Raw genomic sequence first — 27,861 nt, 5'->3', positions numbered from 1 at the left:
ATAGAGATGGGAAAAAGATTTACACATGGTTTTTATAGATTTGGAAAAAGCGTATGATAGGGTCCCAAGAGACATTCTTTGGAGAATTTTAGAGAAGAAAGGAGTACGAGTAGCATATATCCAAGCTATAAAGGATATGTATGAAGGAGCAAAGACTGTCGTAAGAACTCATGAAGGACAAACTGAAAGCTTTCCCATAACTGTAGGATTACATCAAGGCTCATCCTTAAGTCCTTACCTTTTTGCGTTGGTAATGGATGAGTTAACAGGACATATTCAAGATGATATTCCTTGGTGTATGCTTTTCGCAGACGATATAGTGTTGATAGATGAAACTCAGGAAGGGGTAAATGCAAAGCTTAACCTTTGGAGAGAAGTGTTGGAATCTAAAGGTCTTCGCCTAAGCCGATCAAAGACAGAATATATGAAGTGCAAGTTCAGTGCAAATGGAGGCCAAAACGAGTTAGGGGTGAGGATCGGAGATCAAGAAATACCAAAGAGCGACCGTTTTCGTTACCTAGGATCTATCTTGCAAAAGAACGGAGAATTAGATGGAGATCTCAACCATAGAATACAAGCTGGATGGATGAAGTGGAAGAGTGCATCCGGCGTGTTGTGTGACCGCCGTATGTCACTGAAGCTCAAGGGAAAATTCTATAGGACGGCAATAAGGCCGGCGATGTTGTATGGCACAGAATGTTGGGCGGTGAAGCATCAACACGTACACAAAATGGGTGTAGCGGAGATGAGGATGCTTCGTTGGATGTGTGGGCACACGAGAAAGGATAAGATTAGGAATGAGGATATCCGGGGTAAAGTAGGAGTAGCCGAAATTGAAGGAAATATGAGAGAAAATCGGTTACGGTGGTTTGGACATGTGCAAAGAAGGCCTACTGACGCTCCGATTAGAAGATGCGACTATGGGACAGAGGTTCAGGGTCGAAGGGGTAGAGGAAGACCTACGAAAACTTTGCAAGAGACTCTAAGAAAAGACTTAGAGTACTTGGATCTAACGAAGGACATGACACAGGACCGAGCACAATGGCGTTCTAACATCCATATAGCCGATCCCACTCAGTGACTTGGATTTTCCAAGTCTCAAACCGAGAAGTTTTCCTCACTCAGGAAATTAAGGGAACACTACCTCAACCTACATGCTCCACTCACAAAGCTTCAACAAAAGAAAATTCAAAGAACTTAGCGAAGAAGGTTTTGGTGTATTTAACACAATACATTGAAATGAAGGAAAACTTATTTATTGATATCCCCGATAAGCTACAAATATGTACATATACATGAGTCAAAATAAACAAACAAGAGGGAGCCTTCACAAAGGTTGCTTAGGAGAAGTCTCAGCAGTCGGTAGAGCCCCAGAAAGAGAAGGCACCGGAGGGGGATCATTCGGAGCCTCAGTACTGGACAGAACCCTAGACGGAGGAGGCATCAGAGGTTGATCATTTGGAGCTTCATTACGCGGTACAGCCCCAGAAAACGAAGGCAATAAATGCCTTTGGAACAAACCCACAAATCTCTGATGATCAAGTAAAACCTGACCATCAGATTCCTTCATCTGGTCAAGCTTCCTCTTCATGTTTGTAGCATAGTCATGTGCGAGCCGGTGCAACTGTTTATTCTCATGCTTGAGCCCTCTAATCTCCTGTTTGAGACTCATCACTTCAGCCGCCAATGATTCAACTTGGCGGGTTCGAGCAAATAGGCGTTGGGCCATATTAGACACAGAACCTGCACACTGAACACTGAGAGCCAGAGAATCCTTAACAGCTAACTCATCAGACCGTTTGGAAAGTAGTCTGTTATCTTTGGGAGTGAGAAGGTTCCTGGCCACCACCGCAGCGGTCATATCATTCTTCATCACGGAATCCCCAACGGTAAGAGGACCAGTAGGGGAGACGAATGATGGGCGCCATATGTTGTCTGGAGAAGGCGGGGCTACCTCTTCAACAAGGTTCAAGTCAAAACGACGGTCGGAGGGGCCAGACATTTTCAAAGGGGTTGAAAAGAGAAGAGGTCAGACAAATCAAGATCTTAGAAGTGCAAGAATGGTGCTTCTACTGGTGGAGATTCAAGTGTGCTTTGGAACTTAATGCCAGCCCCTATAAAAATTTGCACTCGACGGAGCTTCAAAAATCGAAGAGGTGCCTGCTCAGAAATCGAAGAGGCGTTTGCTTTCTCAAAAGCTGGGCTGCTTAGAGACCACGAGGGTCGATCTTAGAAATCGAAGAGGCGTTTGCTTTCTCAAAAGCTGGGCTGCTCAAAGACCACGAAGGCCGATCTCAGAAATCGAAGAGGCACCTACTTTTCCAGCCTTGACAGCACCTGTCACACACACACTCAGCTTTGCAGAAATTATGGGCATTTTGTCGAAGACTTCTGGTGAAGTAGAAAGCACATGAGTCTTACTGTTCAATCACCCACTTCCCACACGCAACAGTAGCTCATGGGTACCACAGATAACTTTGCCAAAGTTCTCTGCCAAAGTTGAGCACGTGAAGCTTGCAGCTCCCACTACATCGCTCTGACCAAGAAGGGTAAAAGAATAGCAAAGAAACAGCACTAACAAAGTTTAGACACATAAATTTTGAAGGTCTAGCTACCATATTATTACCCACAAGGGTAAAGGAACAGTACCACTGCTGGATAATTGGAAAGTCCCTGTGTGTCAACCTCTGTGCTTCGTGGCAAGGTAGACTAGCAAACATGCCCAACCTTTACTCACATTCGAGAAAAACTCCCAACAAGATTGCTTGCTTCAAAATCGAAGAGGCACCATCCTCCGAATCTCGAGAGCCAGAATCCCAACATGACTACTTTATCAAAAATCGAAGAGAGGGTAAAGGAACAGTACCATTGATGGATAATTGGAAAGTCCCTGTGTGTCAACCTCTGTGCTTCGTGGCAAGGTAGACTAGCAAACATGCCCAACCTTTACTCATTTTCGAGAAAACACTCCCAACAAGATTGCTTGCTCCAAAATCGAAGAGGCACCGCCTTCCGAATCTCGAGAGCCAGACTCCCAACATGATTACTTTCTCAAAAATCGAAGAGATCGCTCTCCGAATCTCGAGAGCCAGACCCCCAGCATGATTGCTTTCTCAAAAATCGAATAGGCATCGTTCTCCGAATCTCGAGAGCCAGATCCCCGATAGGATTGCTGGTTCGAAAACTGAAGAGGCAACACTTTCCCAACTGCAAGAGCCGGATCTCCTTGGATAAAGCTGTCTGTAATCTTCACACGCAACATCAGCTTTCCAGATACCATAGACCACTTTTTCAAAGTGCTCTGACAGAGTTAAAACATGTGAAGCTGGCAGCTCCCACTACCGTGATATGACCAAGCAGGGTAAAGGAATAGCATTACTACTTGTTGTTAAGGAGACTCCTATATATGTCGACCTCCATCCCCAACGGACAGACAGACCTGCAACAATGCTCAACCCTTCCTCATATCTGAGAGGGCACTCCCAATGAAGCCTTTCGAAATATTCAGCTTTCTTTCCCCCCGATAATACCTCTGCAAACAAGCTATACTAGAGCAAGAATATCTCATATCATCAGGGTTAAAAGCAAGAGTATCCCATATCATGCTTTTTCCCTGTCTTTTTCTTTGGCCTTGTTCTTACCTGCAAGACAAGGAGAAAGAGAGCAATCAGTTAGCACTTGGAATCAAGTTTCCAGCCAGGAACTGACTGCCTGGAACCCCTTACCTGATTACTTACCTGGCATTGCTCTCGAGTACTCATCTTCAACATCTTATGCTTCCAGGGAAGATACTGCATCTGCCTGAGGAACAGATAGGGCAAGTGAGAAGAATACAAGGAAGCATGTGGAGACAAGCGTAACAGCACACGTGCCGATACATCCATTACTCTGTCAAAGCAAAAGTATCCCATATCAACATGGTCGAACGTACTCTAGATTTGATGGACTTGTTTTGACCTTCAAATTCTTCAGTCGGCCTTATACTCTGGAGGAAACCAGAAAACCCTCCAGCTCAGTTCAAGAATAAGCCTGTGGAAAGTTACTTCTTCAAAAGCAAAAGTATCCCATATCATCTCTTCTCATTTTTCTTCTCTTTATCCTTCATGCTGCCTACAAGATAGGGAGAATGTGAACAATCAGCCGGAGCTCTGATTGCTTACCTTGTATGTCACCTCTTTCAACAGATCCCCTAGCTCGGCGACCTGGGGGACTCCTACTACATGGTTTGTATCGCGCTTGACCAAGCCTGAAACTACAAGTAAGCTTCAAGTGAAATTGATACATTACCTTGTGCATCTCCACCAGTTAAAGATACCACCCCTGGATGGAGGAAGAGTACTTCCAGAGAAGATGCCACATCTACCTATGAGACAGATAAGGCAAGTCAAGACGATACCACACTCCGATACTTAGAAGTTTCGTGATTACGAGATCATTCTCCCACAATATTTCCTAATGTCATTTGTACTAAATCATTTACCTGTACTCACTAAAGGAGAGCTTGAACCTATGTACTTGTGTAAACCCTTCACAATTAATGAGAACTCCTCTATTCCGTGGATGTAGCCAATCTGGGTGAACCACGTACATCTTGTGTTTGCTTTCCTATCTCTATCCATTTATATACTTATCCACACTAATGACCGGAGCAATCTAGCGAAGATCACAAAAAACGACCGTTTTCGCTACCTAGGATCTATCGTGCAAGAGAACGGAGAATTAGATGGAGATCTCAACCATAGAATACAAGCTGGATGGATGAAGTGTAAGAGTGCATCCGGCGTGTTGTGTGACTGTCGTAGGCCACTGAAGCTCAAGGGAAAATTTTATAGGATGGCAATAAGGCCAGTGATGTTGTATGGCACAGAATGTTGGGCGGTGAAGCATCAACACGTACACAAAATGGGTGTGGCGGAGATGAAGATGCTTCGTGGGATGTGTGGGCACACGAGAAAGGATAAGATTGGGAATGAGGAATGAGGATATCCGAGGTAAAGTAGGAGTAGCCGAAATTGAAGGAAAGATGAGAGAAAATCGGTTCCGGTGATTTGGACATGTGCAAAGAAGGCCTACTGACGCTCCGGTTCGAAGATGTGACTACGGGACAGAGGTTCAGGGCCGAAGGGGTAGAGGAAGACCTAGGAAAACTTTGGAAGAGACTCTAAGAAAAGACTTAGAGTACTTGGATCTAACGGAGGACATGACACAAAACCGAGCGCAATGGCGTTCTAGGATTCATATAGCCGACCCCGCTTAGTGGGAAAAGGCTTTGTTGTTGTTGTTGTTGTTGTAACCTTGCTCTCTCTTCACTCTTTCTACACTGATATACGTACTTGGGTATTTTTATATCACTATATATACACACTTTCTGTGTTCTTTTCATTTGTTTAATGTTGTATCTTTATAAATCTTATGTTTTTGTTTCTTCTTTTTCATTCGAAATTACGAATTTTCATTTCTTGGAAAAAAAAAACCCATGTTTTGTTGTTGTTGTTGTTGTTGTAACCTTGCTCTCTCTTCACTCTTTCTACACTGATATACGTACTTGGGTATTTTTATATCACTATATATACACACTTTCTGTGTTCTTTTCATTTGTTTAATGTTGTATCTTTATAAATCTTATGTTTTTGTTTCTTCTTTTTCATTCGAAATTACGAATTTTCATTTCTTGGAAAAAAAAACCCATGTTTTGTTTTTAAAATGTGACAATCTTTGATTAGTTCCAACATGCAATGATTTAAGTTTGGCTTATTTGACTTGTTAACTGATATAGGGATTCTGGATTTTAGCTATTGATATCAAAGCAGTATTTGAGTTTACTTTTTCTGATATGGCAATGTTTTTGTTTACTTTTTCTGATATAGGGATTCTCTGATTCTGGATTATTTGACTTGTTAACTGATATGGCAATGTTTTTGTTTACTTTTTCTGTTGAAATCTGCTCAACGGGTATTTGAGTTTCTACATTTCGTTTGCTGAGTGTGTTTACTGCTTGTTAAGTACATGAGTTTGATAGCTTTTAAAACCGTAAATTTCGAAAATTACTTGATGAGTATAGTTGCCTGTACAGTAAGTCCTCTGTTTATTTTTCTTACTCGTGAAGATTTCTCCCATCACTCTACGAATGACATAGGGCCATGGTTTCTAATGGGTAAATTTCGTATTAGCTCTTACTGTTGACATACTAGGCGGAGCCGGCCACATGTTTTTAGGATGACTATAATTAGTTGTTTTGGTTAAACATTGCAGGCGGGTGCTAGTGGCTAGTGTTTTATATTATTGTGTTAGTTGCTTTTGTAATTTGAATTGACTGGAATTCTTGTACTTTAGACAGTCATTGCTTGTTTTCACTAGCCTTGAATTTGAGTTTCTGTGTTTTTAGTACCGAAATCAGCATAACATAGCGAGATCTGGTAACACCATGTTGAGTTTCGATTGTGTAAATTGGATGAGGTGGTTCTACCAGAATCTAAAGGTTGACATGTGGAGGCCAAATGGGATTTGTGAGGACGATTGGATGCAGTTTCTATCAGGGATCATACCGCAGTTAACCCTCATATGTGAAATCCCAAAGCCGCCCTAAGTGAAAGCATGCAATATATGATACTGTGCTAAAAAACTTGAATCTCTCGCACAAGGGCCTGAGATTAAATTTTTGAATCTGACTGTTTACCACTTGAATTGCATTCAGTAGTCAGTATACCAATTGAATTGCACTCAGTGCAATGTGCACCACATCGAAAACTTGGTATTTTCTTGTCTAATGCTGAATGCTTTATTGCTTAGTAATATTCATTGTTACTGTTAGTAATATCCTACCTGTTTAAAAAAAGCTATTAATTAATTTATACCCATTTTGTTTCAGAAGCAATGGATGCTAGAGATTCAGATTTAGTAAACGATGAGGAGTCTGTGGAGATTATAATGGGAACAGAACGAGATCTTGGAAGCGAAAGTATAGACAATACAAATACGAGTTTTGCAAAGAAAAAGGCTAGAGCAATCAATTTAGGTAAGCGAAAACTTCGATCTCCTGTTTGGAACACTTTCACTAAATTGGATACTATTTTTGAAGATGGTAAAAGCTGTGCTCAATGCAAAGATTGTAAGAAAGTAGTGATAGATGATAGTCATCATGGGACAGGAAATATGAAAAGACATTTGAATACATGCCCTGCAAAGAATAATGTTGAATTGTTTATGTCGGCATCTGAATTGTGTTCCCAAAAGTTTGATCCTCTAGTATTCCGTGGCTTATTAGTAGAGGCAATCATCAAGCATAATCTTCCTTTTAATTTTGTTGAACACGAGGGAATTAAGGCTTTGTTGGCATATGTATCTCCTGATGTTAAGCTACCATGTCGAAATATTGTCAAAGCTTATGTGTTGAGGATGTTCAAAACTGAAAAACAAGCACTGCATAATTTGTTAGGCTCAGTTGAAGGTAGAATTTGTTTGACATCAGACTTATGGTCATCTCAGTGCACCGATGGGTATCTTGCACTTACTGCTCACTTTGTAGACAAGGATTGGAAATTGAATAAAAGAATCATAAGTTTTTGTCACATGCCTCCTCCGCATACTGGTGTTGCATTATGTGAGAAAATAAGTGCGTTGGTAACTGAGTGGGGGATTGAGAAGAAGTTATTTTCTATTACTTTGGATAATGCTTCTTAAAATATTTGTTTTGTTAACATTTTGAGGAATCAATTAAATATTAGAGGTCTTCTCTTGATGAATGGTGACTTCTTTCATGTGCGTTGTTGTGCTCATATTTTGAATTTGACAGTCCAAGATGGACTTAAAGAAATTGATTATTCGGTGGTAAAAAATCGTGAATGCATCAAGTATATAAAGGGTTCTGAGGCTAGGAAACTAAAGTTTCAAGAATGTGTTAGGCAAGTAGGGATATTGGATAGTAAGAGAGGTTTGAGATAAGATGTCCCTACTAGATGGAACTCAACTTATCTTATGGTAGATAGTGTCATTTTCTATCGATATGCTTTTATTAATTTAGGATTGAGTGATTCAAATTTTGAAAGTTGTCCTTCTTCTGAAGAGTGGGATATAGTGGTGAAGATTTCGAAGTTTTTGGGGTACTTTTATGATGTTACATGCTTATTCTCTGGGACAAAGTACCCCACATCAAATTTATTCTTCCCTAAAGTGTTCGTAATTCAGCTTCAAATTAAGGCAGCCATTGATGACTGTGATAGTTTCATGAATAAGATGGGGGCTTATATGCGCATGAAATTTGAGAAGTATTGGTCAGATTACAGTTTGATTATGTCAATTGCAATCATCTTAGATCCTTGTGGATTGGGCTTACACAAAGCTTCATGGCGTGAATTCTATGGAATATAAAAATGTTTATGGCACATTGACTGCTCTTTTTAATGTGTACTCGGAAATATCTGCTCATCTTAATTATTCAAATATTCCAATGAACTCGCCGTCTAATCATCAAACAGAAGGTGTAGATGCTCTCTTTGAGGTAATATAAAGTTTGTATTTTCCTTTTTATACATAGTACTTTAAAACTATTAATATTATATTTGAAATTGGGTTATGCATAATTTTTAAGGAAAACTAATGAAAAGGGTTTGAAAATTTTGAGTTTTAATGATAAGGACAAAATAAAGGGTAAAGTGAATAGTAACAAGATTGACTTTTTAGTGTAAAAATGTGGTTTTTCGTTAAAGTGAACAGTATCAGGTGCTTTTCGTTAAAGTTCCCTAATTTTTATGATGTTTCTGTTTTTTTTATTTTTATGATGTAGGATTTTGATAATAATTACAATGGTCCAAATTCAGTTGAAAAAGGTGAATTACAGAAGTATTTGGATGATAAAAGACTAGATAGAAGACATGATATAGATGTTCTTTCTTGGTGGCAAATGAAGCGTTTTCATTATCCAATACTTTCTCAGTTAGCAAGAGATGTGCTAACAATTCCTATTCCAACTGTTGCGTCAGAATCTGCTTTTAGTATTGGGGGTAAAGTGCTAGATCAATATCGTACTTCATTGTTGCCCGACACGGTTCAAGCTTTGTTGTGTACACGAGATTGGCTTTTTGGAAAATGAGGTGGTATATCGTTTATATAATATAGAACTATTTTTTATTTCTTTTCATAATTATTTTTAGTACCCATAATTTGAATGGTTTACAATGTTTGATTTTTCTATGTCTAGTTTATGTGAAAGAGAGTGCTAATGTGGAAAGCCTCAATGAAAACATCATCAATATAACTCTTGAAGACAATATATCAAGCCAAAGTTCCAATACTTTTTCCCATGATGATTGAGGAAAATTGAAGGGTTTGATTGGAAGAAAATGTGCAAGGTTCAATGTTCTAATGTTCCAACATCCTTAATTTTGCAAATCTTTTGAACATTTGATATTTTGTAATGTTCTAATGTTTTTTGTATTATGCTCTTATTTTGGGTATGTAATGTAAATATATACTTAAAAGAAAAATACGCTTTTATGTTTTCAATGTGACAATATGGTATGTATTATCTATCATTATAGACTATCAGTCTATCACAATTTGACCTGTTGGTAGAAGATCAAATTTGAGGAATGGTTTAGGGTTATTAGTTATAAGTCGGATGAGTTTCTCCGTCCACTTCCAGCCTCCAGGCAAGCCTTTGTGATTCCAAAATGGCTTTTACTATGCTGCATATGGATTATGGAGTATACTGTATAGCCTCATCACTTATGGTACCTTAATAAATGAAAAAATTAAACAGACAGAATAAAGTTACCAATTGTTTTATGAGAGACCATACCAACAAATAGTATGACTATTTGGAAGCAGGGTATGGGTGTGAATTAAATTCGTGTACACAGATTGGCTCTAATCAAATTTGATTTTTGGGACTAGAAGATTCATTTGTGTTTTGGTTCTAATCAAGCAATTGTGGGATTGAGTCGAGTCCCACTGGGCGTGCATGCAACCTTTTTTTTCACTCAAAAAAATTATCATGTTTTTTATTTGATTATTTATTAATTTAAAATATATTTTCCTTAACGGGTAACGGGTTAGGTCATATTACCCGTTAATATTTTTGGGGTCGGGTCATTTTACCCGTTTATCTTAACGGATGTTACACAACACAATCCGTTAAGATATCGAATATGACACGAAAACAACACGAACACAGGAAACACCACATGAATGCTAGGTCTATTTAAAGCGAACAAGTCTGCACACACACACATATATGTGTGGCAGCAACCAAAGGTATGCAGCTGATTTTATTTTATTTTTAATAATTTATAATTATTTAATTTTTGCTTAGAATTATCCAAACCCCTATTTACGTTTGAAGAGAATTTCATGGGCACGAAAGACACCAAAAAGTGAAGACCTCCGTGGGTCATGACTCATAAGAAGGAAAACAACTAAACAAAACTAAAGATTAAAAGGTTGTTTTGCCACTAATATTATATTCTAGTGATATTTCTTTTTACTTGTAAGTGAGACATCTTTGATTCAACTTGTGTAAATTAAGAATTGATACCAATTTATTATGTTGGTTTCATTTCAAGAAAATAAAAATACGACCCTCATAGAATGCATGCAAATTGTAGTAACCAATTGAAAGTGAAAGTAGAAGATAAGTTACTAATTAAGAAGAATCATCACTTTCAATTCCTGAGGAATGGCATGACGAAAATGAGGTAAGTTTCTTCTAATCCAACCTCTTCTAATCCCTTAAAAATGAAAAATCATTCACTGTATCTTTCATTTGAGCTTGAATCTTGTCCAATCCAATCTAATGAATCTTAAGCACCAAATGAGCATTAAAAAATATCATATTTTCATTTTTCCGAACCCTTCAATACGTGGAAGAGAGATTTCCTCTTAAGGTTGATTTCTTCCATTCCCAACTACCCAACCAAGCCATAGAAAGCAAGTGGAGCTCCTCCAAGTCAAATAAGATATAATGAAGAGAACAATGCAAGAGAATAATTTATTGCTTACAGTAACAGGTCTACATATATTATAATATACATGAGCAAAAAGCGAAGACCTTAGTATGCTGAGAAAACTGGCAAGCAACCATAACCGCACATTAGTGTAAATTTTTCCAAACCCTGAAACATGTCAAAGAGAGATTTCCAAACCCTTCCATACGTCAAAAGAGAGATTTCCAAACCCTTCAATACAAAGAGAGATTTCAGAACCCTACAACACCTTAAAAAGAGATTTTAGAACCTAACTAAATGACCTTAATTTTATTTGACTATTAGCAAAGGCGATCTTTATAGAGCGATTTATAATATCAACAGTTCTGATAAAAAATACAGTTCTATGAATCGGCAACGAATAGTTTTAAATATGAATTCCTACTCATCCTTTGAGTACCCAATATTGTTCTTTTGGTTATGAGAGTGATAGGGTTAGTGGTTAGATACTTAGTTGTTAGGGGGAAGAGGAACTGATGGGAAATTTTTCTCTTGCATTATTCTCTTCCTCCCTATATCTAATTCGACTTGGGAGGAGCTCCACTTGCTTTCTATGCCTTGGTTGGATAATTGGGAATGGAAGAAATCAATCTTAAGAGGAAATCTCTCTTCGACGTATTGAAGGGTGCGGAAAATGAACATATGATATATTTTTATGCTCATTTGGTGCTTAAGATTAATTATGTTGGTTTCATTTCAAGAAAATAAAAGATACGATCGACTCTACAAGAATGCATGCAAATTGCAGTAACTAGTTGAAAGTGAAATTAGAAGATAAGTTACTAATTAAGTTACTAATTAAGCTTCTTCTAATCCAACCTCTTCTAATCCCTTAAAACTGAAAAATCATTCACTGTATCTTTCATTTGAGCTTGAATCTTGTCCAATCCAATCTAATCAATCTTAAGCACCAAATGAGCATAAAAAAAATATCATATTTTCATTTTTCCAAACCCTCCAATACGTTGAAGAGAGATTTCATCTTAAGATTGATTTTTTTCCATTCCCAACTACCCAAGTAAGGCATAGAAAGCAAGTGGAGTTTCTCCCCAGTCAAATAAAATACAATTGTTTGGATCAAAACTTGACTTTGGGCTCAAGAGAGGAGCTGGCCCAATAGGATTCCCGAAGGGAGAGTCAGCTAGAGCCCAGCAAATTGGCCGAAGCCCAGCCAAAAACCCAGAAAAGCAGAAAAGGGCTTTTCTGACTTGGTGCAGCTCATAAAGACCACTTGCTCACCTACCCAATGGCCAAGTGGTATAGACTGACCAGCTACACAACCCATAAAGTACTTTTATGGTGGCATTACATGTAAAATAGCTGATGAGGCATAACCCTCAAACCGCATTCGGGCAAGGCTGCTACTACAGAAGACCAAACCGAGTTGTCTATATAAGAAGAAAGAGAAATCAGGAATAAGGACACTCAATCAAACAAACAAATGCAAGCACAAACTCTGCTCAAAGCCAGATTTGCCTTCAAAACGAAGTTGTAGTCAGCCCAAGCCTTCATCCCTCTCGGGACAAGCCTTCATCCCTCTCGGGATAACCTTTCCTTCAAACCCTTGTAATAGCTCTGCTACCCTGCTCAACCTTGTTGTAGTATCGATTTATCTTTTGTAACCTCCCTATCTCTCTCTCTCTCTCTCTCTAAACTTTCAGACCCTTGACAAAACTACAAAGATAGGAACCTGCAAGACGAGCAGCCTTACCTGATAAGGTTTAACCTTGCCCGACCTTCTGTGCTTTGTTTTTGTCTTTTCATTCATTAAGCCTAGCAATATGTTGTATACTTCCAGTTATATGCAAGTTATTTCTAGCAAGATGACCATTAAAAGGCTTTCTCAGTACTTGGATCCGATTTGAATATATCTTCAGTATTCAAACCAGATATAAGTCCTAAGCCCTCGGGCATGCAAATCTGATCAGTTAAAAGTCCTTGGCCTCAAGGCATAAAAAAGAACTTTATGTGGACTTAACCCATCCACAACAGTCCTTGATAAACGAGAAGTCCGAAGTTACTTGGGGCGCAAGTAATCGACCTACCTCTTAGTTTTATTTCTATTATATTATTATTATCATAGAACGCTTAAGCATGGGATGGATTCTGATAGGAAGCCTCAAGGCCTACACCTAAGGCCCCACGAAGGCACCTATTTGGGTTCATTCTGTTCTGCGGTCTAGAACGTTTGAGTATAAGAACGAACTCTAATGGGAAGCCTCAAGGCCTACACCTAAGGCCCCACAAAGGCACCTATTTGGGTTCATTCTATCTCTCGGACTCGGGTAATCAGAAGTATAATAGTTATAAGACTCCTGCAATCACGAGAACAAATATGATGTGTTCGAGCACCGATTTAGTTTGATAGGAAGCCTCAAGGCCTATACCTAAGGCCCCACAAAGACACATGTTATATCTAACACGGTTTCTCGGGTACATACATATATACAACTAAAACTCGACATCCATTTTACATCTGCCATGCTGAAGATGGTAGTGGCACGCCTAAGCACCTAAAAGTTAATCTTGATTGTGAGCCTCAAGGCCTACACCTAAGGCCCCACAAAGGCACTTTTCAAAGTTAACTCTGTCCTTCTCTTTCAGCCTTGCCCGATAAAGACTTGCCCGACAAGACTTGCCTGACAAAGCCCGACAGTGAAGCAGAAGCTCGACAGTAGCCCTCAACCGGCGCCAAAACCTCCCGGGGAGCTGTGTGCTCGTCGTCCAGGAAGCCTCCCCGACGGAAATTCCTGACGCGAACAACAATGAAAGAAAACAATGCAAGAGAATAAGATATTAAAACTCATGATTGCTTGAAAAATAACGGAACCACTGAACCAGGATATTCTTTTAGATAACATCAATGAAAAAGGGACAAAGTTGAAAATTTGAAACCACATGACGATAGCCAAATGTGTGTTTCTTCTTTCCATTGAAAGAGTAGTCAAATTCGGACTACCACAAACATTATGAGTTTTGATTCCATCCCTAAAAGGAGTGTAAAGAACATAAATAACTTAGGGGTGTAGTCAATTTGAATTTCAGAAGATTTTAATAGACTTTTTTTAAGTGACAAATTTCAAAGGATTTTAGTAGACTCTACAATTCTATATGGATTTTGACAAATTTAGATTTCTATTGTAGATTTCTATGATTTCGTATGGACTTCTTTCATTGATTTCTTAAAATTTTTTAGTTGATTTCTACAATATCAAATGAATTTCTTTCTCAGTGCACAATTTGAAAAAGAAAAAAAAATTAAACATGACATAAACATACTATATTGATATAGAAATACAAACCAAGCAAATATGCCTTTCTCTTTCTCATTTGAATTATAATTAAAAAAAATCAACTAACCAAAATAAAGATCATTGGCTCACAACCACCTACAACCAGCCACTTTAATTCACCAAAAAGTTCTAAGGTGCATAAGCTACTGCTGGATTTGGATATATTCTTTAAAATCCTCTCTAATCCTTACTTGACTACACCATGATTTTAGAATCTTTTAAAATTTTCTTTTAAAATTATAATTGACTACACCCAAATTTTGAAGTCTATTATAATGGTCTACCACATCCAGTATGAGTTTTGATGTTGAAAATAGCTTAATGCCAATCTTCATATGATAATCATGTAGAAAGGAGTTGAATAGAATGAAGAAATCGAAGGAATGAAGAACTTGCCATTTTTCGAAGTAGTCGTTAAACTTAAATCGCAACAGCTAGATTAGTTTCTAATTTTAGAAAATTGCAGTTGTTATTCCTATCTGTTTAGGATTGTACTGTGTCATCTGATCCTCTCCCAAGTGGAAGGATCGTAGCCTCCGATGGCCTGAATGGCTAGAGATGTGTCTTTACTCCCTGACAAATAGGATCTGAGCAGTTGATTGTTTAGGGTGATATAGCCTTGTATATTCCTTCTTCAATTTCAATCAATGAATATACTGAGCATTCTCTATTCTCTGTGTTCATCATTTTCTCAAAACTTTCTGCTCTAAAGTTTTCACTTTTCATATGTTAATCAACCTAAGAAGCTATGTCTAGTACCATTTAAACATGGTATCAAAGCTCTAGGTCTGATTCCAAGGGGGGCGTAAACTGTGAGTGAGGTTCTCCCTTTGAAATTCCCAAAAGGGATAAAGGTGGTTCCTTTTTTGGTTGGTTCACTGATACTCACTGAGAAATGGTGGCAGTTCAAAGGTGATAAAAAGTTCAAGCAGTTAGGGCTGAATTTGAATATTTGAGAATGACAGAAAGTGAAACCTTAGATGATTACTTGGCTAGGTTTTTTGAAATTGTGAATAACCTGAAGTCACTTGGTGAAGATGTGCCTGAAAAAAGAATTATGTAAAAATTGTTGATGAGTTTAAGTAGGAGATATAAGTCTATTGTGTCCATTATAGAGGAAACCCGAGACCTAGACACTATTAGAATTGAAGAAGTTATAGCATCTGTCAAAGTCTATGATAAAAGATAAGACTTGCATGACGAGAGGGATAGGTTGATAGGAACTAAGAGAGCCTTTAGTAGTCTCAGAGTTGGCAACAACCATGCCTCTGGAGCTTACAAAGGTTCACAAAATAAGCAAAATCAGAAGTGGCAGGGACAACATAAGAAGGGACAGAATTGGTCTCAAAGTGCGAATTGGAACAACAACAGTGGCACAAACTGGAACAACAATCCTGGAGGAAGTTGGAATAATAAGTTCAACCCTAAGAACAAGCAAAGGAGTAGTAGTCAAAGTGGTGTGAAACCAGAGTGCCAAGTCTGTGAGAAGTATCATTTTGGTGTGTGTAAATACAAAGGAAAAGCCAAGTGTGGGAAATGTAATCGATTTGGTCATGTTGCAAAGGATTATGATAATCACAAGCAAGTAGCCAACTATGCAAAGGAAGAAGAAGTAACCACAGGAACCATGTTCTATGCTTGTCATTCAACTTCAATTGCACAAGATAGATTTGTATAGTTTGTGGACAGTGCATGCAATAACTATATGACTTCTTAGAAGTCTGCTTTGATAAACATTGTTAGAACTATGACATGTAAGGTAAAAATGGGCACTGGAGACCTTGTACAAGCTACTGGGAAAGGTTCCCTAGTGGTTGAAACTCAGCATGGGAAAAGGTATATAAATGAAATGTTACTGGTTCCAGGTTTGGATGAAAACATACTAAGTGTAGGCCAAATGATGGAGCATGGATACTATGTTTTATTTGGGGGCAATATGGCAATAATCTTTCATGACAGCAACCTCAACAATGTTGTAGCAAGAGTGATAATGGCTGGAAATAAATGCATTCCCCTCTCACTAGAATGTATAACCCCTGCAGCAAGAAAATCATATGTGATTGAGGACTCTTGGTTTTAGCATAAAAGGCTGGGCCACTTGAGTTTTGGTAGTATGAATAAGATGCAGTAGAAGGAAATGGTACTTGGATTACCTAATTTGACATAAATGAAAGGTGTGTGTGAAGGTTGTGTATATGGGAAACACCACAGAGAACCATTTGACAAGGAGAAAATATGGAGAACAAGTTATCCACTTGAGTTGGTACACACAGATTTGTGTGGACCAATGCAAAATAAGTCCATTTGTGGGAATAGGTACTTCATCACATTCATTGATGATTTCTCAAGAATATATTGGGTATACTTTCTCATAAACAAATCTGATGCCTTCAATATGTTCAAGAAATTCAAAGCCCTTGTTGAATCGCAAAGTGGTTTCAGTTTAAAGAAGCTAAGGAGTGACAGAGGTGGTGAATACACTTCACATGAGTTTCTGGTCTACTGTGCAAGCATAAGAATGGAGAGGCAACTAACTATTGCTTACTCCCCTTAGCAAAATGGAGTTGCTAAGAGAAGAAACAAAACAATTGGTGAAATGGCAAGGTCCATGATGGTTGAGAAAGGAATTTCTGTTATTTTTTGGGCAGAAGTTGTGAGTACTGTTGTGTATTTGCAGAATAGATGTTTTACAACATATGTGTTGGACAAAACACCTTTTGAAGCCTTCACATGTAGAAAGCATGAGATCAAGCACTAAGATACAAGTTCGATGAGAAAACTAGAAAAGGAATTTTCATGGGATATGGAAGTTGTGAGAAGGGCTATAAGGCATATGATCTGCAGTCCAAGAAGATTGTACTCTCAAGAAGTGTGATATTCAGTGAAGATAAGTCCTAGAATTGGGAAAACAACCAAGTGGAGACTCTCTTAATACCTTTCCATCTTAAAGGAAGTGGTGCAGAAGATGAATCTAAAGATGGATCAACTGGTGTAACTCAATTTGATGATGTTGGAGGTTTTTACACAAACACAAGTGTTGATGAGCCTATTGAGAACAATAGTGGAAGCCACAATCAAAGACTCATAGCTCCACTCCAGTCAAGTCAAGACCTCTGGAAGACATATACACAAGATGCCACATGTGCATTATAGAACCAGAAAACTATCAAGAAGTAGCAAGTGATATAGCTTGGCAAGAAGCCATGAATGCAGAATTGGAAATGATTGAAATGAATAATACTTGGGAGCTTGTTGAGAGGCATGTTGATAAACAAGTTATAAGTGTGAAATTGGTGTTTAAAACTAAGCTTAACTTGGATGGAACAGTTCAAAAGCACAAAGCTAAGCATGTAGCAAAAGGTTATGGACTATAATGAAACATTTGCACCAGTGGCAAGGTTAAACACAATTCGAACCCTTATTGCTCTTGCAACACAAAAGGGTTAGAAACTATTCCAATTGGATGTCAAATCAGCATGCCTAAATGGTGTGCTTGATGAAGAAGTGTATGTTGAGCAGCTTGAAGGTTTTGTGTTGAAAAATGCAAGTCACAAGGTCTACAAGTTAAGAAATGCCCTATATGGACTTAAACAGGCACCTAGAGCCTGGTACGGTGAGATTGATGCATATATCTCCTCGTGTAAATTCAAAAGGAGCATAAGTGAAGCCACACTGTATACAAGATTTGATAATGAAAGAGGTTTGATAATTATCTCAATATATGTTGATGACATTGTCTATACTGGAAGTAGTGAGAAGATGCTTAGTGAGTTCAAAAGAGAGATGATGTAGAGATAATGTCGGATCTTGGTTTTCTACATCATTTCTTAGGCATGGGTATACTACAAACTGGTCAAGGAGTGTTCATTCACCAAAGTAAGTATGCCAAGACACTACTTGTGAAATTTGGGCTTTAAGATAGCAAACCAGTATCTATTATACTGGCCACTGGTGAAAAACTTAAAAAAAGTAGATAGGAGTGAGTTGGCTGATGAAGGGCTTTATAGGAAAATAATGGGAAGCTTACTATACTTAACAGCAATCAGGCCTGATTTAATGTATGTTGCGAGTCTGTTATCCAGGTTCATGAATAGTCCTACATAGAAGCATCTAGGAGTTGTAAGAAAAGTACTAAGATATGTGCAAATGACTCTCAACTATGGCATTGAGTAAGTGAAAGACAAGTCTACAATTCTCATTGGATTCTATGATGCAGATTGGGCAAGAAGTGAAGATGATTGCACAAGCACTTCAGGATATGCATTTAGTTTTGGCAGTGGTGTATTTTCTTGGGCATCTGTGAAACAAAACACAGTTGCACTATCAACTGTTGAGGCTGCGTATGTCTCAGCATCTGAGGCAACAACACAGTCCATTTCGTTGAGGTTTGTCCTTGATGATTTTGGATAAATGCAAACTGAGGCAACGCCTCTATTCTGTGATAATTAATGTGTCAGCTATCTCTATGGTTAAAATTACAGTCTATCACTGGATTGTTTGGTCTTGAAAGTAAAGAAAAAGTTGAACAAATGTTATCCATTGATACTATTGTCTAAAAATCAGTTTGCATTAATGTCACTCATTCTATTGAGACTTGGCATAGGAGACTTGGACATCTACATTTTGGTGGTCTAAAACAGTTGAGAGACAAAGATATGGTGCATGGTTTACCTAATTTTGAAGAACACAATGGTGTATGTGAAGGTTGCCAATATAGGAAACAACACAGAGAAGAGTTTCCAAGAGATCAAGTGCAAAGAGCTAATGCTCCACTTGAACTTATACATGTTAATCTGTGTCGACCCATGAAAATGAGTTAATTGCTGGAAATAAATATTTCATGCTCTTGATAGATGATCTCACTAGAATGACTTGGGTTTATTTCCTAAGATATAAGTCTGAAGCATTCAACTGTTTTAAAAAATTCAAAGCTATGATAGAACTACAAAGTGGATTCAAGGTTAAGTGCCTAAGAAATGATAGAGGAAGGGAGTTCAAGTCATCTAAATTCGATTTGTGATTGAAATGGAGTAGTGGAGAGAAAGAACAGAATTGTGATTGAAATGGCTAAATCCATGTTACATGAGAAGATGATGCCATACTATCTCTGGGGAGAAGCAGTCCATACATCAGTGTACATCCTAAATAGATGTCCTACAAGGGCTTTGAACAATATCACACCCTTTGAAGAATACTCTAGAAGAAAACCGGGCATTGTACATTTGAGAACATTTGGTGCACTATGATATGTGCATGTTCCAAGTGAGCACATACACAAACTCGAGCCTAAGATTTTCAAATGAGTATTTGTGGAATATGCAACCTGTGAAAAAAGGTATAGGGTGTTTGATCCAATATCTAAAGAGATAGTCTGGTCAAGAGATATTGTTTTTTATGAAGAAGCTACCTGGAATTGGGAAGAGAACTGGGATCAACTTATTCCTACTACTGGAAGTTTTGTTTATGGTGACATAAGCACAGACAGGAATGAAAGGATGGTGCAGACTCCTACATCATCAACATCACATTCACCTAGGAGAGTTCTTAGCATTGGAGACTCTACTCAATCTAAGACACCCATCTCAGGTGAATATATGAACATCTTAAATCTGAATGAAATGGACACTCAAGCATTTGACCATACACCACTGAAACAGAGAAAACTGGATGAAGTATTGGCTTAATGTAGTCTGTGTATCATGGATCCAAAGAAATATAAAGATGCCAAACAAGATAAGTCTTGGTTAAAAGCAATGGAGGATAAGCTGTTTATGATTGAAAAGAATGGTACCTGGAAGCTTGTTGACAGACCAACTGAGAAACCTGTTATAGGGGTTAAATGGGTTTACAAAACCAAGTTAAATCTTGATGGTTCAGTGTTGAAGAATAAAGCAAGGCTGGTTGCAAATGCCTATGCACAAAAGCCTGGTTTGGACTACAATAAGACCTATGCACCGGTTGCTAGGTTGGATACTATTAGAACCCTAATAACCTTGCCTGCACAAAAGAGCTGGAAATTGTACCAGTTAGATGTGAAATCGACCTTCTTGAATGGAGTTCTATAAGAAGAGGTATATGTTGAGCAGCCTGAAGGTTTTGTGGTCAAAGGCAATGAGGACAAGGTGTACAAACTTCACAAGGCCCTTTATGGTCTAAAACAGGCTCCAAGAGCCTAGTGTGGAGAAATAGACACCTACTTCTCACAGTGTGGTTTCGAGAAGAGCTTGAGTGAACCAACACTGGACATAAAGGCAAGGAGAAAAGATGTTTTGATTGTTTCGTTCTATGTGGATGATATAGTCTACACTAGCAGTTGTAAATCGATGCTAGAAGAATTCAAGGAAGACATGAAAAAGAAGTATGAGATGACAGACTTGGGACTTCTTCATCACTTCCTTGGCATGGGACTGATACAAACTGACTCGAGCATCTTCATTCACCAGAAGAAGTATGCAAGTTCCTTGTTGAGTAAGTTTGGTTTGAATGAAGCAAAGACAGTTACAACTCTTCTTGTAGCAACTGAGAAGCTAGTTAAAAATGATGGAAGTGGATCTACGAGTGAAGAAATGTACAGGAGTATTATGGGAAGTCTTCTATATCTCACTGCCACAAGGCCTGACATAATGTATGCAGCAAGTCTATTAGCTAGGTTTATGCACTGTCCTACTAATAGACATTATGGAACTGCAAAGAGAGTGCTCAAATACATCAAGGGGACTCTGGATTATGGTATGGAGTATGTGAAGGGAAGAAAAGCTTGTTTAGTTGGTTATTGTGATAGTGATTGGGGTAGTTCATTGGAGAACAACAAGAGTACATCAGGATATGCATTTTCCTTTGGGAGTGGTGTGTTCTCTTAGGCTTCAGTCAAGCAAAACTGTGTTGCACTTTCAACTGCAGAGGCTGAATACATAAGTGCATCAGAAGCCACAGCTCAAGCAATATGGCTGAGGTTTGTACTGGAGGATTTTAGAGAATTGCAAACTGAAGCAACCCCTCTTCACTGTGATAACACTTCTTCCATTGCTATTACAAAAAATTCTGTGTTGCATCAAAAGACCAAGCACATTGACAGGAGACACCATTTTATCAAAGATGCATTGCAGGAAAGCAACATTAACCTGGTTTATTGCCCCACAAAAGAGCAATTAGCAGATATCTTCACAAAGCCTCTCGCAAAGGATTGTTTTAATCTTCTCAGAAGCAAACTTGGAGTGAAATCAGCTTTAGACTTAAAGGGGAGTGTTGAATTGTAAGTCTATAGCTGATTAGGAATAAGCTTTGTATTAATGTGTGTATGCACTTGAGTTAAAATACCAAGTGAGAAGTTATATGGTTGTAAGGCAAAATAATGCCAGGTGTTGTAATCCTAACAAGAAGCTAGATGAAGGGCTGAGATTGTTTTGTAATGAGAAAGAATCCACCTTGGATTCTAACGGTTAATTAAGCACCGAATGAGTGAGTTTTGTAGAGACAGAGAAGCAATTGAATATGCTCTGCAATATTCTGCAAAGAGTAAGAAAACATTTCTGAAAATTCTTCTTTGTTCATCCTTCACTCTTTGTTCTTCGATTGCTAATCTCATAACCGGAATTTAAAATAAATCACAACATGTTATTCCTATCTGTTTAGGATTGTACTGTGTCATCCGATCCTCACCCAAGTGGAAGGATCATAGCCTCCGATGGCCTAAATGGCTGGAGGTGTGTCCTTGCTCCCTGAAAAATAGGATCTGAGCATTTGACTGTTTTGGGTGATATAGCCTTGTATATTCCTTCTTCGATTTCAATCAATGAATATACTGAGCATTCTCTATTCTCTGTGTTCATCCTTTTCTCTATGCCTGATACCATTTAAACATTTGAGTCCATCCCGCGAAAGGGTATAAAGAACATAAATAACTTAGTTTAACTAAACAGACTAGTCGTTATCACGTCTGTCAAGCAGAAAACTGTAGTTCTCGACCCTTCTCTACCCTCAGTCGGTTCCAGCTTACCTTCCTCAATGAAGATAGTAGTAACCAAGTACGAGAAACAACACAACTACTCAGCAGCAGGAGCAGCTCATAGCCAATAGTTAGTACTCGACTTTTTCCTCTTCAGGATGCCTTTCAGTAGTGCGTCTGAACCTCTAGCTTGACCTCTGTTCCTCAGAATATTATCCTTTTGTGCCAAGAGCTTCAACCTTTTCAATTATCTTTTCTGGTTTTGCAACCTCAGCAACAGGTTCTATCGGTTCCTCGGACTTGACTCTGTTGCAGATGATGACTTCTTTGCCTTATTTTCACGCTCCTGAAGCAAGTCAAATTGATAACTCGTGTCAGTTTCTAACACCAACCAGTTAACATGGATAAAGTAATAACAATAATTAAATTGAAATGAATAAATAGATAGCTTGAAACGATGCTGACAAGTGCGACAAGAGATGCTCCCCCAGAGCAAAATGTGTTTGTTCAGTTTGTGGATATGGTTGAATATTCGAAGGTTTCATACCATAGAGTTTAAAGATTATTGAAATGAATAAACAGATGGCTATTTTCGGTGCCCACAAGAGCAAAAAGATAGTTTCATTTGTTTTGTGTTGTTTTGTTAGTTGGAAAGTGTGTAAACTGTATCTAGATTCAGATTTTGTACTAATAAGGTCCTGCATTTGGTGTAATTTTCTCAGCATAATTTCTTTTTGCCCATTATTTTTCACTTTTTTTCTCAGCCAACTTGGGACTTCACAGCCGATAGTCGACAAATTAGGATCTCTTAATAATTGTATAGATTTTGTTCAAAAAAATAATTGTATAGATAATACAACAAAGAATGTACAATTCTAATTTCAAACAATTAAGGAAATGAAAAATGTACACAGTTGAACTTACAAAAGCAAGTCAAACTTCGAAGCAACGTATGATCGCTTTTTAGAAGAAAACCTCCGGCTTTGGGGCTACAAAAATGCGACCTCAAGATTCATTCAGATCCCATGAACGGAGATGTTAGATTGTTCCCCGTTTTAGAAAACTTACAGATGAAGAATGAGCTCAACTGCAAGTTTCCCCTTCTTCGTAGGGTTAATTTCTCCTATTTGAACCAATGTAAATTTGAGCATCAGACTCTTTAACAAACGTGTAATAAGTGCTTGCAACTTAACAATACAGTTCTATACTGCTCTTAACATATAAGAATGGAATACGATTCCAGATGCAATGGTTCTACTTACAAAAATACTGGAAAGGTATCGGGAACTGTACAAGAAGTACCAATGTGTCTCATGTATGGTGTTTATAGTAATTTGATAAAATAAAATAAAATAAAATAAAAAAGTATTTTTCTTAAATATGGAAACTCCCCCTTAGTCTTCCTTTTCCTCTAACCGACACAATATCACCAGCCTTGAGTGTAGCCAAGGTATTAAATATCGGTAATATCGGAAATATCGGTAGTCCGAAAACACGGAAATATCGATGGAAATATCGGGATAATATCGATATCGATAAAAATTACAGGGAAACCATGGAAATTGTAAGAAAAACTTGGAAATTTTTATTGAAACTTTGCAGGATGTTTATTTAGTCAATTATCTATTAGTTTATCACAAAAAATTGGAAGGAAATGTATTGCATGATGGATTTAACATTATCAAGTTGATTATATAGCGAGCTGACAAACATTCTGAGTGTAGAAAATATGTAGTAATTAATGAAAGAAGTCTAAACACACCATAATCATTTATATATAATAAATTAGTACAATATTTTACACTTTATACATTGCATGGTAAGATACGTGAGTGATTTAGTACCACATAGAGTTCCTATGAGATTCAAATTTTTCACTATCTTCATCATCTCTAAGTGTAGAGTGAGTGTATTGTGAAGAGTAGTTATCAAATGATAAATCCCCAAAATAGTTTTGCATGTAATTGTTAACATGCCACCCATATGGATCCGAGATTGGTTGACCTTGTCCATAAGCAAAATCATTTGAAGATTGAGTCTCGGATTGTTTCCATGAGTCGCTCGATTCCATCCCAACATGATTGGGATATGAAGGGTAGGGAAATGGTTGGTTATGAGTATAACCATAGATACTACTTCCCAATCCAACAGAGTCTGAAGTTATAGATAACGAGTCATCTTCTTGACTTGACAAAATCCCCTTGCATCTTTCTCTACGAGTGTAGTCCTTCCCTATGGCACCAATTCCTGGTCCTGCCCGCCTACTGCCATGGTCATCATCCTGTGTTGCATGCGTGAAGTTTGCCTCACCAGTGAAAGGGCTCATAAATCCGGGAGGTGGTCCAACATAGTTTCCATATCCACCACCACTACCTCCAGCTCCACTATATCCTTCATCATTCCCACATCCGGTGGTAGGTGAGTCTGCTGATTTTGTACTAGAGCTATCATTAGTATCAGCACGATGTTGTGGTTGTGTAGGATTGGAAGAAGGTGGAATTCCAGTGTTTCTTGGTCTTGGGCGCAAAAGTTCTTCCAAAGAGTCAGCGCTGCTAGATCCCACCTCCTCCTCTAATACTCTTTCTACATTTATCCCTTCATTATGTGCTTATTCAACAACTCTGGGAGCTGGGTTACCTTCATCATCATCTAAATGAAGAGGTCTAATCCATTGATAAAGTTGGTTACCCTCTGTATCATCATCTTCACCAACAATATCAAACACATCTAGTGGGTCACCACGGTCGACATGATCTATTTCTGCTTCCTTATCTCGAATTTGAAGCTTCATGTTGTAGTAGCAATAAACTAATTTTTCCAAGCTACTATGAGCCAACTTATTTCTTTGCTTTGTGTGTATGAGTGCAAATGTGCTCCAATTTCTTTCACAAGCAGATAAGGAAGTTGTTTGTGATAATACTTTGATTGCTAACTTTCTCACAGTTGGTGCATGGGTCCCATACATGATCCACCATTCAGCTACAATGAAAAACAATGTTGATAAGCCTAATAACTCCAACAAATTCTATTATAAACTTATAGTGAAATATGTTTATACTCACTAGGAGACATATTTGTTCGAGCAGCAACTAATGTTGGTTCTCCAAAAGTTCTTCTTGCATCTTTAAACCATGTTAGCTGAATTCAATAAATCGTGTTAGTTTAATCCAACAAAGTAATTATTATAATTTAAGTAATTGTGTACCTCATTTCCAAATTGGCCAACTGCTAATGATGCAGGGTCTAATTTAGAGTATACATTATGTACAGCACGTATAAGGGTACCATCATCTCCAACACCGGGTCTGTATTGGTATCGGGGATTCAAATAATATGTTGTTCAAAGAAACACATACTCTAATAAGAGAAATAATACTTATGCAACTAAAGAAATGAATTGCAAATTATGACATAATTTATACCTACTGCATGCAAATCGTGGTATAATGTTTTATACCATCGGTCTTCAATTATCTTTATGACCCACCTTGCACCATGTTTTCTTTCCAATTCATCCTTCACTACACGCATCAACTTATATACTGCCCCCATAGTATGATACACTTCTATGTCAACGATTCGTAAAACTTTGTAAAGAGGTTCAAACACTTGGCACACATGTTCTGATTGAGTCCAAAAAGCATGATCAAGCACTATACTTTCCACCATACGACCTGCATTTGAGCGGCTCAAATTGTGGTTGGCCCAATCGTCACTAGTGAATAGTTGCTTCAACCCTGCTTTCTTCTTAAGTAGGTTGTCTAATGCAATATAGTTGGTGGCGAATCGAGTGGTAGCTAGACGAATAATTTCTCCTTTGCAAAATTCACGCATCTTTACTAACAACCAATCGTGATTGTAAATATAATTTGTGATCGTTCTAGCTCTTTTTACCACAGTAGCAACATTCTCTCTCTTCCCCATTGCCTCAAACATGAGATCAATACAATGTGCTGCACATGATGTCTAAAACACATTATGATGCTTCATTAACTTTTTTCCAGCTTTGACAAATGCAGAACCGTTGTCGGTCACGACTTGGACAACATTATGCTCTCCCACCTCCATGATTACATCCCTCAATAATTTGTAAATATACTTGTAGTTATTTATATGGTCTGAAGCATCAACAGACTTCAAAAAAATTGTCTTTCCCTTGGAGTATACCATGAAGTTTATGATAGACAATATGGTCGGGCCAGTCCATCTGTCACACATGATTGTGCAACCATTAGTTTCCCACTTTGACCTCAACTTGTTAACATACTCGCAAATGTCTTTATACTCCATATCCAAATATTTGTTTCTTATCTCATAGGGAGTGGGAGGTTGTACTCCAACACCGGCCTGTTGACATCCCACTACCATATTTTTGAAATGATGTGATGATGCCTTCGTAGCAGGGACATTTTCATAGATAAAGAACTTGCTAATTAGACGCCCCATTCCCTCATTCACATTACCTCCAGTGAAATAACTCCAAACACTCTTTTGACGTGTTTTGGATGACTTATATAAACTTGGGGCTATTGGTGGTGTTGGTTGTGATTCTCTAAGACTGCCTCCCCGTCTCATTTGTGCACCACCACTTGTCCCGGAACCTTGTGCTCTATTAGGAATTTTATGAAGGTGTTCTCTTTCCCATGCTGACTGTTTGGAGGCACGTAATGCTTATTTCAAACTGCGTCGTTCTTCAGGTCCCATGTCATCATCAGATTCGTCCTCATCGTCATCATCATCACTGTCAACTGCTTGGCCAATGACTTCTCCTCGTAGCCCAGCTCGAATATTTTCCATTCCATGTGTTATCTTTTCCTTCTGCCGTTTTTTATTTTTTAATAATGTGCTGATGAATGCCTTCACTTCTGGGGGGACATTATCGCATCGTTGGACATTTTTTTCTTGATCTAATCCACTAAGATAGTACTTAAGTCGTGTCACTCCGCCATTCTTCATTACCCGACCACAATATTTGCAAATTGTGTCATGTTTGTTTCCGTCTATTGGGTCTCCATGTTCCCAAGCTGGATCACGTTTAGTAGCTCCACTGGACATCTTAAACGTACCTACATTTATTTTTCATAAAAATTAGACAAATATTTTTGGGCCAAAAAATATAATAGTGATGACGGTTATATAAGAGAACCTAAATAATAAAGTTATTCTACAGAAGAATTAAATACGAAGTAAAGAAAATGATTGTAAAAATTTAAGTAATTAAAAAAAATATGGAATAATAAAACCTAATATTAATAAATAATAATCCAATTTGATAAAAAAATAATCCTAATATAAAACATAGTGATGAATAATAATCCAATTTGATAATAATCCAATTTAATAATAATCCAATTTAATGAATAGTCCAATTTGATAATAAGCCAATTTAATGAATAATAATCCAATTTGATAATAATCTAATTTAATGAATAATAATCCAATTTGATAATAAAAAAACCTAATATTAATGAATAATAATCCAATTTGATAAAAAAATAATCCTAATATAAAACATAGTGATGAATAATAATCCAATTTGATAATAATCCAATTTAATGAATAGTCCAATTTGATAATAAGCCAATTTAATGAATAATAATCCAATTTGATAATAATCTAATTTAATGAATAATAATCCAATTTG

General features: G+C 37.7%; 2 protein-coding genes across 3 annotated transcripts in view; one reads left to right on the top strand and one right to left on the bottom strand.

Moving 5' to 3' along the window:
• LOC126589686 (receptor-like protein 3) overlaps positions 1-27,861 on the bottom strand; it is a 166,422-nt gene that overhangs the window by 33,235 nt on the left and 105,326 nt on the right. The gene's annotated exons all lie outside the window — the stretch shown is intronic.
• LOC126589693 (uncharacterized) lies at positions 225-5,286 on the top strand. 2 transcript variants are annotated; one of them, XM_050255074.1, is made up of 2 exons: positions 225-630; positions 4,803-5,286. In XM_050255074.1, exons 1-2 carry the CDS (start codon positions 254-256, stop codon positions 4,978-4,980), a joined length of 555 nt encoding a protein of 184 aa, XP_050111031.1. In that variant the 5' UTR covers positions 225-253; the 3' UTR covers positions 4,981-5,286. The 2 variants fall into 2 exon arrangements, with proteins under 2 accessions (XP_050111031.1, XP_050111030.1); XM_050255073.1 differs by having other exon boundaries at positions 225-931; positions 5,111-5,286.

The sequence above is a fragment of the Malus sylvestris genome, chromosome 11 (genome assembly GCF_916048215.2).
Source record: "Malus sylvestris chromosome 11, drMalSylv7.2, whole genome shotgun sequence".
Lineage (NCBI taxonomy): Eukaryota > Viridiplantae > Streptophyta > Magnoliopsida > Rosales > Rosaceae > Malus > Malus sylvestris.
This window is presented reverse-complemented; position numbering and strand designations above follow the sequence as displayed.

What these genes read in the sequence shown, in the direction of transcription:
- LOC126589693 (XM_050255073.1), top strand. Translation starts at nt 254, where the DNA reads ATGGATGAGTTAACAGGACATATTCAAGATGATATTCCTTGGTGTATG. An exon ending in GATGCGACTATGGGACAGAG is followed by an intron (nt 932 to 5,110) that starts GTTCAGGGTCGA and finishes TACGGGACAGAG; the next exon opens with GTTCAGGGCCGAAGGGGTAG.